The 13,864-nt window shown below is 33.1% G+C and overlaps 1 protein-coding gene and 1 non-coding gene across 4 annotated transcripts in view; both read left to right on the top strand.

Moving 5' to 3' along the window:
• Dh44 (corticotropin-releasing diuretic hormone 44) overlaps nucleotides 1-13,864 on the top strand; it is a 49,613-nt gene that overhangs the window by 16,631 nt on the left and 19,118 nt on the right. For all 3 annotated transcript variants that reach the window (XM_085193246.1, XM_085193247.1, XM_085193248.1), the window contains exon 2: nucleotides 12,128-12,172. In XM_085193246.1, coding sequence (XP_085049372.1) covers nucleotides 12,170-12,172 — 3 coding nt within the window. In that variant the 5' untranslated portion in view covers nucleotides 12,128-12,169. The remainder of the gene's footprint in view (nucleotides 1-12,127; nucleotides 12,173-13,864) is intronic.
• On the top strand, nucleotides 7,896-7,966 carry TRNAG-ACC (transfer RNA glycine (anticodon ACC)). Its single transcript has one exon. It is a non-coding gene; the product is annotated as a tRNA-Gly (tRNA).

The raw sequence follows: 13,864 nt of genomic DNA, 5'->3' as shown, positions 1-13,864 counted from the left end.
ATATTCTAATTTATTTAAATTTAATTTATGTTTTCATTTCTGGTGTCGAGGGCCGAGGCAAAGCGCGGCGTTGCCGATGAGTTCCTCCAATCAATATGCAATGCCTCCAAAATACGACGGAAAGTGGGGAACAGAGTGTCTTAACGCGAGATTCCCTCTGCCTACCCTGCTGCGGGATACAGCGTGAAGCGAACGTAAAATATAAACAAATATAAACATGTTCATCAGTATAAAAACGAATGAACTCGTAAATCGTAAATATTTTCTAAAACAATACTTTTAAAAACAAAATACGAGTACAATGTATTTTTCACATCGATGAGGTGTTTAATCTCGGCGGTGCGCAGTCATCACTATTTAATCAATCCTAGCCAGTGCTTGATTGATAGCGGAATAGGTGAATACTTTACCAGTTCCTACCTGATTTGTGGAAAAATAATGTTAACAAATATAATGGTTAAGGTATTTACCGAAATCATGTTTAAATTTTCTTTTGAGGCTACTCGTAGCGCAGGGGCAGAAGTGTGTGCCTTGGTTTAGGTTGTAGGTTCGATCCCCACTCGAGGACATAAAATACTTATTTAAATTTTTATTTTCATTTCTTCACTGTGCCACTCAACACGTGATGCCTCCAGAATTCAGCGGCAATTGGTGTACGAAATGTCTTAACACTAGGTTCCCAGGTTTCGTCTTCTTATCTTGCTGTGAGCGGGAAGCGTGAAGGTGATGTTTAAATTAAATAATTTGTATAAAGTTTCTTAATCTTCTAAACATTAAAATATGACGAGTTTGACATGATTAATATTAGGATAATAGACTTTGCTTCTAACTTTGTTAATTTCGCCTTTCACTTACAATATTTCATTTAATCATCGTTGATAGCGTTCTGTAGTAACGTTCTTGAATTACTAAATTATTTCCATAAGTGGTTATATCATATATGTATAAATATATATCTAAACTAGCGGCCCGCCCGCGGCTTCGCCTGCGTGAACTACGTTATTATTAATTTCTGTCTCCGTGTGTACTTACGTCCTATAAGTAACGTCCATAGAAAATTTGAGACTCCTAGCATTTATAGTAACAAAATTTCATACAAAGTTTCGACCCCAAAAACAACCCCTTAGGAGCCGAATATTGAAAATTCCCGTCTTAGCGAGCACCTACGTCCTATAAGTAACTCCTATGCAAAATTTGAGATTCCTAGCACTTGTAGTTGCTGAGATTTCGTGATGAGTGAGTGACCTTTCGATTTTATATATATAGATTAACAAGCGGCCCGATCGCGGTTTCACCCGCGTGAACTATGTTATTATTAATTTCTGTCTCCATGACTACGTCCTAGTGACGTCTATGCAAAATTTGAGACTCCTAGCATTTGTAGTAACGAAGTTTCATACAAACTTTCGACCCCAAAAACAACCCCTTAGAAATCGAATATTGCAAATTCCCGTCTTAGCGAGCACCTACGTCCTATAAGTAACTCCTATGCAAAATTTGAGATTCCTAGCACTTGTAGTTGCTGAGATTTCGTGATGAGTGAGTGACCTTTCGATTTTATATATATATAGATTAACAAGCGGCCCGCTCGCGGTTTCACCCGCGTGAACTATGTTATTATAAATTTCTGTCTCCATGACTACGTCTAGTGACGTCTATGCAAAATTTGAGACTCCTAGCATTTGTAGTAACGAAGTTTCATACAAACTTTCAACCCCAAAAACAACCCCTTAGAAGTTGAATATTGCAAATTCCCGTCTTAGCGAGCACCTACGTCCCATAAGTAACTCCTATGCAAAATTTGAGATTCCTAGCACTTGTAGTATCTGAGATTTCGTGATGAGTGAGTGACCTTTCGATTTTATATATATAGATAGATAATTAACCGCAAAAGACCGTGCAAAGTGGAGTAGGTTTAGTAGGAAGGCAGACCCTGGCAATAGCCGGGATTAATGCCAGGAGGAAGATGATAAATTAATAATTAACATATGCAAAATTTCAGTCTTCTACGCCGCCTAGTTTCAAGTATGGGTTGTCTGCAAGATCTGGATTTTAATTTTAAATTATAAAATATTATTCTTTTTAATTCTTACAATTTATTTAATAACACAATTAATAATTTACACAATTTTATCAGCATTTATTATTGTATTAGTAAATTATATATAAAAGTGTTTTCTTAATGGCGGGCAGCTTAATAAGTTCATTATCACATTTTAAAGTTGATCGAACAGAAGTCGTTAGAGGTTATTGCATAAATTAAAGAATGACTAATTGAGTATTAATTACTGTATCGATTAGTACATGAATATTGTTTAACTCATTAAGTTTAAAGTTCATCAGAATAAGCCGTCTTAACCCATAAAATATATGTAAGAAAAAAGCTTCATGCTGTATTTTCACATCAGGGTAGGCAGAGGGAGCCTAGTGTTAAAACACTCCGTTCGCCGCGTTCCTCCAAATCAAAATTTTATGATAAACAAACATGGTATTTCACTTTATATGATTATACAAATATCCAATGAGGACTATAAAAAATTTAAGTATTTTTTATATATTTCTAAGTATTTAGCATTATGTAACTGATAATTGTATAATATTTTCTTCATCTGTGACATTGAAAATAAGTAGTTTTTCTAAATATTATTTTATAACATAAAAAGACATTTCTCGTGTCATTTCCAGAGCCACTTAACTGTCGTGTTCAACAGGCTAAATAAAAACTCGTTGTTCCGCGAAAACCAAGACAATATGCTGCGACATAAAAGACAGCGGACGGGGTTAAAATAAAAAAAAAGATTTTCTTTGTTTTGTCTATGATAAGGTTATTATAATTTGAACGTCGTCGGTACCATTCTTTCCAGTTTTATAGTAAAAAATCATTGAAGTCATTTAAGAATTGAACTGAGCTCGTCGTGGTACAGCGGCACAAGGATTTGACTGTAACGCGACGGTTATGGGTTCGATCCCCACTCGAGGAAGTGAAATATTTATTTACGCTTATATTGCCATTTCTTCGCTCTGGTGTAACTCTAGGTTCCCTCTGGCTGGAATACAGCGTGAAGCTGGTTTAATTTCATTTTTGAAAAAAACCTTTTAAAAAAACTATAGTATTAACTAGTTGGCGCCCGCAACTTCGTCTGCGACGACTTTATTGACCGACTATAACTTTCATTTTTTCAAGAAAATTAACTGAGTGGCAGTTAATTTTTTTAATAATGTCACGTATTTTGTTTAATTTAAAATGTTTAAGTTATTATTTTTACAATCGGTAGCAGTATATATATAGGGCGGCAGAATAAATCAGCCTTATCATAGTTTCCTTCAAGGAGCTAAGGTTTTATATCTTTCAATTTTCTAACGTCAGAAAGTGTTCAAATAATGAAAAACCTTTCGTAACACGTTATATTCATATCTCTTAAAGTTTATCGTGTAGCTGTTATAAGTTGGTAGGCTTCAAACAAGCTTACCAACTTAATAAGACATCTGCTTTTTTTTGTCCACAGACAATCTAAAAAGTTTATCAATTTTTCCTGAGGTGCTATATTAATATTTTTTATGGACTAGATGGACCACTAGGCAGACGAGCAGTTAGCAAAAATTATAAAATAGTTTTGGCGTCTGTTACTTGTATAAAAAGTAAGAGAAGTATGAGAAGTATTTTTTGCGATTTGACGCCTATATTACACTATTATATACGATGAAAAACTTCAATAACACCAAAATTATCTATAAAATCCGACTTGAGATGAGACTTTCTAAACTTTTACGCACTCGAAAAGAAAATAATCAAAAGTTAGAATAATTCTAAAATCAAATGTGCTCCGCTATCAACAGCTAACTTCTGGGTGGCTACGGGTGGTCGAGCGTACCGTATTATTATTATATTTATATTCTTTATTTGATTTAGTTTTACTAAATCAAATAAAGAATATCCTATGTCCGATTTACAAAAAAATATAATTTATTTTCTTTTATACTACTTTAAAAAAAAAAAATAGATAAGCATATTTTCTAAAACTATATGATATCTATTAATTGAAATTACTTTGTATCTCCAAAATTTCGAGTAGGTAATATTTAGATCGTTCACAAGAGAACTCTTTGATGGGTCGCTTATTAAAAGCAAAGTGCTTAACAAAATGATATAAGATTACACTTACAAATACAATGATCCTTTTTAATGTTATAATATAACAAATAAAATTTATTATTTCTATATTAGTTCAGATGTCAGACATTGTTACTGAAAATTTTTACAATCTCAGAAGTCATTAAAAATCTATCTACAATTTTTAACAGTAATTAAAAGTAGTAAAATATTTGCTTAGCTTAAAAAAAACTAAGAAAGAAGCAAAATAAAGGAATGTTTTCGTAGTAGCTTTACTTGTTAAAGTAAGATTATAAAACATATTTAAGAATGTAAGATAGAGTCTAGCTATTATAGTCTATTATTCTTTTAATAATAGTAGTTATAATAAAAGATGACAAGTGGATTCGATTCTTATTCGAGGAAATTAAATATTTCATAAATTTTCATTTCTTTGCTGTGATGTCGAGGCGAAAGCGCAATGAAAAGTAAATCAAAACGCGATGCTTCCGGAATTCGGCGGGATATGGGGAACGGAGTGTCTTAACACTAGGTTCCCTCTGCCTAGCCTACTAAGTGAGGCACGTTTCAAAAAGTAGACAATGTATGATATATTGTTAAAGACGAGCTCTAATTAGTAATGTCACACATGTGTTGTCTTGTGTATTAAATGTTGTATCAGTCTCCCTTGAGTTTGTTAGTTAATTATATTTACGTACTGAGTTCATGACATTTGAAACCTGCATTATAATAATAATAGCTACTATGCGAGCTCTATAGTTAAAATCTAAGTATCTATATATATAAAAGGACTTGTCCTCACTGACTGAGGTAAGACGCACGCACAGCCGTAACCGCTGCGCGTAGAAACGTGAAATTTGGACAGATGTTTACTTTCACTATTTGGATATCCACTAAGAAGAGACTTTGAAAAATTTTAACTCTAAAGGGATGAAATAGGGGTTGAAAGTTTGCATGGTTTTTTTTAAATTGGCACCGATTTTTATAAAATTTTAAATTCTGACTCTAAAAAATATTTCTTTGACTACGTGTTTCATGGTTTATTACAATTCATCCCTAAGGGTGCAAATAAGCAGGCGAAGCTGCGCGCGTCCGGTAGTATATCTATATATTTTAAACATAAAATATATATAATGAAATTTTGTTACCCGCGTCGTGACCTGTTGAGAGGATTATATACAGAAATAGGGCAGAGATCCGGCAAAACGTGTTAAGCCGCAGGATCTACAGTGATGCAACTTGGAGTGGCTCATATTAGATTATTTTCATTTCGGGTTGAATTAATAATTAAATAAAGAATCTAATTTTGTTCAGTAAAAATTACATCTTACATACGAATATCTTAACAGGATATCTTAGCTACCTCTATCGCTATCTTCTACCCGCCTCGTATACCTATATAAAAACTTTTTAATAATTTGGAGATAGCTCGAAATCAAAACTTTTGTTCATGGAGGAGGACAATATGTGGGAAGTAATCAGACTGTTTTTTTAAGGTTCCGTTCCTCAAAAGGAGAAAGGAGAGACATTATAGAATTTTTTTTTTTCGTCTGTCAAGACCTTTAAATATCGAGATCGCATAGGAGAATCGTGGAGGAATCGCAGAGGAAAATATCAAGTTTTTAAGTCAACACAATAAAAAATACGAGCATTTATGCATCGCTTTTGTTGCCATATATTAACCATATTTACCAGATAATAAAAAAAAATGTTCACAAGTATTTTATAATACAGGAAGAGACATTTATCACATACGTCTGCCAGAATTAAGACTGCTTATGCGCGCTAAACAAAAGGATCATTATCTTTCTTTTATATTTTTTATTTAAATCTCGCTAAAAAATGTAGGTATTATTTAAATTTCATACGTTACGCTGTCAGCATTAGCAAAAAGGTACTTTTCTAAAATAACATGAGGTGCCCCTGCACTACTTGCATGTAATTTTAAAAGACAGCGATGGTAAAGGGGGAAGGTTGTGAGTTCGATAACCATTCGAGTAAATGAAATATTTAACGTTTCATTTCTTCGCAACAACAATTCAACAGAACTCTGCGGAAAGTGGAGAGCGGAGTGTCTTAACATTAACTTCCCTCTGCCTACCCTGCTACATGGAAGAAACAACGTAAAACTGACAGAAAGAAAAGAAAAAAAGTTACATTCTTATCGTCTAAAGTTTTCAAATATAAAAAATATAATATTCTTATGTAAAATAATCTTCCTATGAATGAACGCTTGTCTAGTAAGCGCATATATACGGTATATGAGGTTTAAAATAAAATGGTGTCATGAAATGAAACTGCAATATGTTGTATTTTCATACTTGCATACAAAGTGACGTGACAAAAATGTGACACGCGCTTGTCCGTGTCACGTCCGCTGACAAGTTTCATGCGAAATATGTTATAACCATGTCACTTACTTCTGAAATATAAACCTTTTAGATTAAAGTTTTTTATTTATTGTTTAAATAAATATTATTTATTTTTCTCGCGGCGTTGAGTTCCGCAACTTAACTGAAAGTAGAGAATAGAAGTGTCTTAGTGGGAACGGAGTGGCTTATCACTAGATTTTCACTAGGTTGTCTGGTTTCCTCTGCTTACTCTGTTAATAAATAAGAAAAATATATTAATGGTATCGCCGACGCTTTAAATTTAAATTCTTTACTTATGACTAGAGTTGTGGTATATGTAAGGATTATATAAAATAGTTTAATTTATTAAAATTAAAGTAATTAAAGAGTGAAAGAATTAGTGTGATTAAAGTCTAACATTAAATTATGTTTCATAAGAAATTAAAAGGGTCCTTAGCCCTTACTCTCCTTTAGAATCTATGATAGCAATATTTCTAAGGAAAGTAATAAATTGAAAAAATATACGATTCTCTTCGTAGAATTAGTATCGTTTTCTTAATATTACATATGTACATAGTATTATCTATTTGAACGTGACCGTACTGAAACCAATTTAATTTATTTAGTTTTTTATTGTGAGTTATTAATTAATAAAAAAAAAAACTAATAATCCTATATCTTATAAAACAAAGTCGCTTTTCGTGTCTGTCTGTTGTTTCTAAGTCTTCTTCTTCTAAACCACCCAACGGATTTTATTGCGGTTTTCACCATTAGGTCGAGTATTTTACGTAGAAGGTTTATATATAGTTTATTATTTGTACATTCTTATGTAAATTAACATAAATACGAAAAATATGAATAAAGTCCTACCCGCTGAGACACTTTCGCGCATGCGCTGCTTTAATGGTAAGTACTACATGAAAAAAATGTACTGGAGTATTATTCCTCTTAAAAACATCTACAAAAAAGTCCGCGACAGCATATTTTTATCTTTTAAGGATAACGTGTAGTGATCATATTTCTGTCTAAAAATAGTAATTTCAATATATTTTTTATTGTGAGGGATATTTTTCCATAATGGTATTAATCCTTATCCTTTAAAATACTTTATTAATTTTCTACGTTAAACGAAGATAAAATTTGCTTTTTACACAATTTCGAAATTGCGATTAGTGTTAGAGAAAAACGCATTTAATTGTTGACACATCACGTCGTTGACACTTCAGCAGTATCGACTCAAGTTTTACTTATCCCTTACTCTCAGCATATAAATAAGTATATTAGTTACGTTGGCCATTTAATGTAGATCAAAACTGTCTTTTACTGTTTTTCATTTTAATAAGTACTTTAGAAGTTGTTACAATATCAAAAAATCCTTGCTGCGAAACGGCTCGCCACTCGCCATGCGTCCGCCGCGCCCGCCTGCCTTACACGCATCGGTGGTTCAGTGGTAGAATGCTCGCCTACCACGCGGGCGGCCCGGGTTCGATTCCCGGCCCATGCATTCTATTTAATTTTCCTCACAGGCAGCCACGTAGTGCTTGCTTTTCATCAGGGACAGAATACCCTCTTCAGCATTAACCACAAGCAAAAAAAAACCCGCCTGCCTTTATAGCAACGAAGATTTAGATGCGTTTGCACGTATTGGATAATTAGAGTTGAATGTATTATTTCAGCGCGATATATTTTTTGTAGTAGTTATTAGTAGGTAGGCTTTTGTTTATAATTTCTTCCGTTTAAAAATAGTCATTTAACTATCTAAAAATAGTCATTTAAATATATTTTAATAACTACTTGAAAAGATTAGTAGCACCGATTTAAAATTACGGTACCTACTAAAAAATCCTTGCTGTGTAAAACAATTGGAAAATACTTATTGAAACTACGAAAATGCGGGTTTCATTAGGGTTTAATTAATTTTCACATTATCTTAAGTGCTTTGCAAACATACATTATATGAATAATCCAGTAGTAAAAGCGGGCGAAGCCGCAAGGGGGTCGCTAGTATTATATAAATTAATTAATTTTGTCATCTATATTAGCAAATCTTAAAATACTTTCATCATCATTTCATTTTTAGTCATATACTTACATATTCTCTCTATATACCTACTCTATAATATACCACAATAAATTTTATATTTTAATCATTTTTTCCGCCACTCAACACCTAATGCCTTAAAAAAAATTTACGTAAAGTGGGAAACGGAGTGTCTTAACACTATTCACTCTGCCTACCCTGCTGTATAAGGTATACAGAGTGAACCTGATTTTAATTTTTTTTTAACATAAATATAGCTACTAAACATATAAGAAGCACTAAACTAAAACAAATATACTCGATTTTGAAATTGATGCCCACAAAGTTGCAAATTTAGTATGCACTTATAGAAGTTCACTTGTATTAGCATAGTAATCGAATCTCAAACTTAGTTTACTATACAGATACATCCTGTATATGTGATCTTATTACCATTAGGTGCCCACGTATTACCCTAACAATATATTGTCAAAATCTAAGCACGTCCTATGCTATGAGCATATATCAGTAATTATATAGGTAATATTGTTAACCACTTAATAGTACTATTATATTAGTTAGACCAGTTTCGTATTGTGCGAATAATCGACTTTAGAGATGGATGATTAATTACGTTACATCTGGTTTGGTTATTTTTTAAGCTTTAAGCAGTATTTATGTAGCAGGGTAGGCGGAGGGAGCCTAGTGTTAAGACACTCCGCTTTCCGTTTTGATTGGAACGATATATTTTTGATTAGTATAATAAAAAAAAAATTCTGGAAAAAGAAAGACTCGAAACTTAAATATGACGCAATGAAACTTTCATTCGGAAAAGTTTTAAGTGTTTTGTCTTCATACGTTCAATTTCTATATTGCTTTAACATTATCTTCAATATGAAGAAAAATTCACTCTGAACTTAGTCTTAGAAGATAACAACTAAGATTATCTATTTCGGAAGTTTAATAAATACAATTTACATACAATTCCAGTTCGTAACAGTTTAGCCGCGTTGGTTGATCATATGCATTACATAAACTTTTTTTTCAGCTTTATGCTGTATCCCGAATGTAGCACGGTAGACTGAGGGAACCTAGATTTATGATACTCTGTTTCCCACTTTCCGCCGAATTCTGGCATTGCGTTTTGTCTGGACACCAGAGCGAAGAAAATAAAATATTCAAAATTTAATTTCCTCGAACGGGAATCGAACCCACAACCTAAAGCGCTTACATTAGGTACATGCTTGTGCCCCTGCGCCACGATTGGCCCTGTTAAGTGACTTAAATTAATTTATTAATAGATTCGAGCTCGAACTTCCTTAATATTATGTAGGACCACTCGCTCCGATATGATTTATCGAAAAATCCCTTTGATAACAACAAATAATTATTAGGAGTGGAACTAGGAACTTCGTAACTAAATAATTTCCAATATTAATTATTTGTGAATTAATACTAAACTAATGGATTATTTATTTCTAAAATTGCTTATAGAAATGTTAAATAAAATGTAATAACTATATATCTATTATTATAAAAAAAATTCACTAGTCTTACATTTTTTTAATCTCACGTTACACAAACTTAGTGTTAAGACACTACGTTTCGCCAGGTTCTGGAGGTATTGCGGGTCGAGTGGCCAAACATATCCTATTGTATATAGTATTTACCAGTAGGTAATTTCTACTAATTTAATATACCTATTAGAACCTACAGTCATAGGTCCTTATCACTATATAATACTGAATTAGATCAAGTCTAATTAGATATTAAGTGATTCGGGCGCTATATAGGTACAGGCAGGTGCTAGATTCGGTCTGGTGGTGGCCACTGAGCGTCCGGTTCCATTGTTCTGTTGACACGCAATCAGGGACGAGATGTGATAATCGAGCCTTCAGGTCGACCATTTACTGATTGTGGATGTACTTGCGGCTTGTTTTTAGCAAATATTCCATTATACAATATTTTCATATATCTTGGAATTCTTACGGTATACTATCGGTAACGGTATATTATCGGTAACGGCAAATACCTCTAAGTACGTTAAAAATTGTGTCGGTAGATAAAATATATGATCGTCTATAATGCAATATTTTTCAATACTTTTTTTATCAGAACTCACCATATCAACCGAAACATTCCTAGTATTTATTATTGGAATTTCATTTAAATGAATCTCATTGCTTTTATTATACACACAAGTATGAGAATATTCTACAAAATTTAGAAAAACACTTAACAATAAAAAACAGATGGACAGAGCAGATCTGGGCCATTCATGGGTCCAGAATAGGAGCCGCCTGATCGGCCGCTATCTCACATCTTGATAGAACAGCTAAGCTGTAATCTCTTAAGATGTTAGTCGAGACTTTTTGCTATTAAGTCTTTAACTAAAATGGATATTTCACATGTTAGTGGTCTTGATCAAGCCCAACTATTCAGATAACGTTCCTTTTTCTACCTTCAAGAGATTATCATCATGTGGAATAGCAATGTAAACGATCGTAGGACGGCGCTCTATTAGCGCTTTACTGGCAATAATATACATAAAAATAAAAAGTAAATCAGCCTTAATGCTGTTGTATCTAGCACACAGCAGGGTAGGTAGAGGGAACCTAGTTAAGACACCCCGTTCCCCACTTTCCGCCAAATTGTTCGAGGCATTCCGTGTTGAGTGGTGGAATACAACGTCGGGTTTTTTATACCAGAGCGAAGAAATGAAAATGTAAAGAAATAATAATTCATTCCCTCCAGTGGGGATCGAACCCGCAAGTATCGCGTTACAGTTACACCCTTGTATCCATCTCAACAATATACAAATGAGTAATAATAGTCCGATCTAAATAGAACAAAGCACAGCTATGTTCAAGAACAGACAAGATAGGAGAGCAGCTCCAAGTTCAAAAGGCAGTATAAAAGAATAATGAAAAAGAAAGAGAATATAGAAAAAGAATACTTACTAACGTGATATACATGAGGATTTAATCCAGTTGCAGGGCCATAAGCGCTTAACTATAAACGCGACAGGCTGTGGGTTCGGTTCCCACTCGAGGAAATTAAATGATTAATGTCAGCGTGAAATTGACAAAAAAAGGTAAAATACAGGTGCCCTAGATAGGATACGTCGGCCAGTTAAATTAGGTCATGTCGATCATTCCTCTTTACATCGCCACTATGACATGGATCCTGAAATTATATTTATTAACAATGCTTCCTGTGGAGTGTAGGTTCAAATTTAATACTAATATATAATATAATACAATTTATACAAATAATATTGTTTAATATTATTGTTTTTCATTTAAACTTGGTTCACATATTATATTTATTTCTTTATTGACTGGGAAATGTTATAAATGCATATAATATGAATCGATAATCAATTTTATTAGTACTAAATCGATTTAAAATCAAAAGAAATGGCGTAACAAAAAAATGCATGAATTGTTTACTCATGCTTAAATTCATTTGTTTTATTTATATGTGTTATACTTACATATATTTTGAAGGTGCTGCCAATAATATCGATTAAAATCTGTCTAGTTTTTTTTATTTAAATAAAACATAAGGCATTTTAAATATTATTACTAAGTTAAAGATTATAATTTATGATTTTTAAGTAATCTTTTCCTTTCTTTGTTTCAGAAAAGTTGAACTAGTGTCAAGCTTTTAAACACTATCGCAATCATGGTAAGTATATTCAAGATTTCTCTGTCAAGTTTTCTCTATAAGAAAGAAAAACTACTTTTATATGTTTTTTTTTGTATATTTTTCACTTTTCATATTCCTAACATTTAGGGACAGAAGTTTCCTCGGAACCTTGGAACCTAGTATTAAGGCACTCCTTCCGTTTAAATTAAGACACTTCAGTTCTTTACTTTCCGTCAAATCTGGAGGGATTGCGTGTTGAGTAGCGGATCTTAACGCCGTTTTACATCGCTTGAACCCACCCGCCGTTACAGGCATATTCTGCCCCTACGCTACGACGACCTCATTATAAATATAGGAGGTTTATTTCCGACTCAATAATAATAGACAATCACTACAAATTTCGTATGTGAATCACGTGAAGGAAGAAACGACTGTATGTATACCCTAAAACCTAAACAGACAAATTGGCACATATAAAGATAAAAAGATAAGTTGTAAAAAGTAATAGGTTGTTAAGGTGGGTTATCAGATTTTTCGTATTTTTCTGTTTATGGTTACCAATTCATACATACATATATATATGGAAATTAGCAATTCTCTTTATAACAATTTCGGATTAAAAATACTATTTTAATCATTACATTATTTTTTGATGAGCGGCACAAGCGTGGGACAGTAAACGGGACAGGTTGTGGGTTCGATCCCCATTCGAGGAAATGAAATATTTAATACTTTCATTGGTGTCGAGGCCAGGAGCGGCGTTGAATTCCGCCAATCAACATGCAATGCCTTCAGAATTCGGTGGACATTGGGAACGGAGTGTTTTAAAAATAGGTTCCCTCTGCCGAACCTACTGTTTACGGGATAAAGGGTGAAACTGTCAAAAATACATAATATTAATATAAAGCATTTTTTTATATTATATATACTTGTAATACGCACATTAGTTTTTACTAAACGATAATTTGTTAAAATTATGTGTCACGAGGAGTGCTTTTAGGTCCTAAGTAAAATAAGGGAGAGTCATTTCTTATTTACCTGTATTTAAAGGATCTCGACAATAAATTAGTTCGGACAACTTCCCTCACAGGTTCACGATATTAATTGAGGAAGAAGGTTTCACTTCTATGTCCAGTATAGTTTACAAGTTTTCATACAAGCACAATTCTTGAAACTTAGGGCTTAGAACTTCAAGAGCTTCTTCCAAGAACTACAAAAGGAATCAGCTGCATTCATTCTAAACTTTCAAAGAAACTTTCCTCTAGTTTTGAGAGTAGCAGTTTTGTAATTTCTGTATAAATCTAGTTAGTGCGTAGTTTTGATCTATGTATTTAGTGCGAGGTAAATAATGTTAGTTACTTATTATAATCATATTTATAAGACGGTTATGATTTTAGGTTAGTCGTGGTGCAGGGGCTAAAGGTGTGACTGTAAACACGACAGGTTGTGGGTTCGATTCCCACTCTACGAATAGAAATATTTAATAAAGCGCGGCTCGCCTCTCAACAAGCAATGCTTTCGGTATGAGGCGAAAAGTGGGCGGAGTGTCTTCTCTCTCTGTCTCAGCTCCTTTTGCCTACCCTGTTACATGCCGGATACAGTGTGAAGCTGAAAAAAAGTTTTTCATTACTTTGAAAAAGAAATGTAATAACTGATTTTTATCATTAGTAACTCGTATAGCTCAAGGCTGATCAGCTATTTTTGGTATTATGTGCATCTACACGTTTAAAA

The sequence above is a fragment of the Heliconius melpomene genome, chromosome 11 (assembly GCF_056956725.1).
Source record: "Heliconius melpomene rosina isolate 202511_hmr_F chromosome 11, ASM5695672v1, whole genome shotgun sequence".
In the NCBI taxonomy this organism is placed as follows: domain Eukaryota; kingdom Metazoa; phylum Arthropoda; class Insecta; order Lepidoptera; family Nymphalidae; genus Heliconius; species Heliconius melpomene.
Note: the sequence above shows the minus strand (reverse complement) of the source record. Positions and strands in the feature narration are given on the sequence as shown.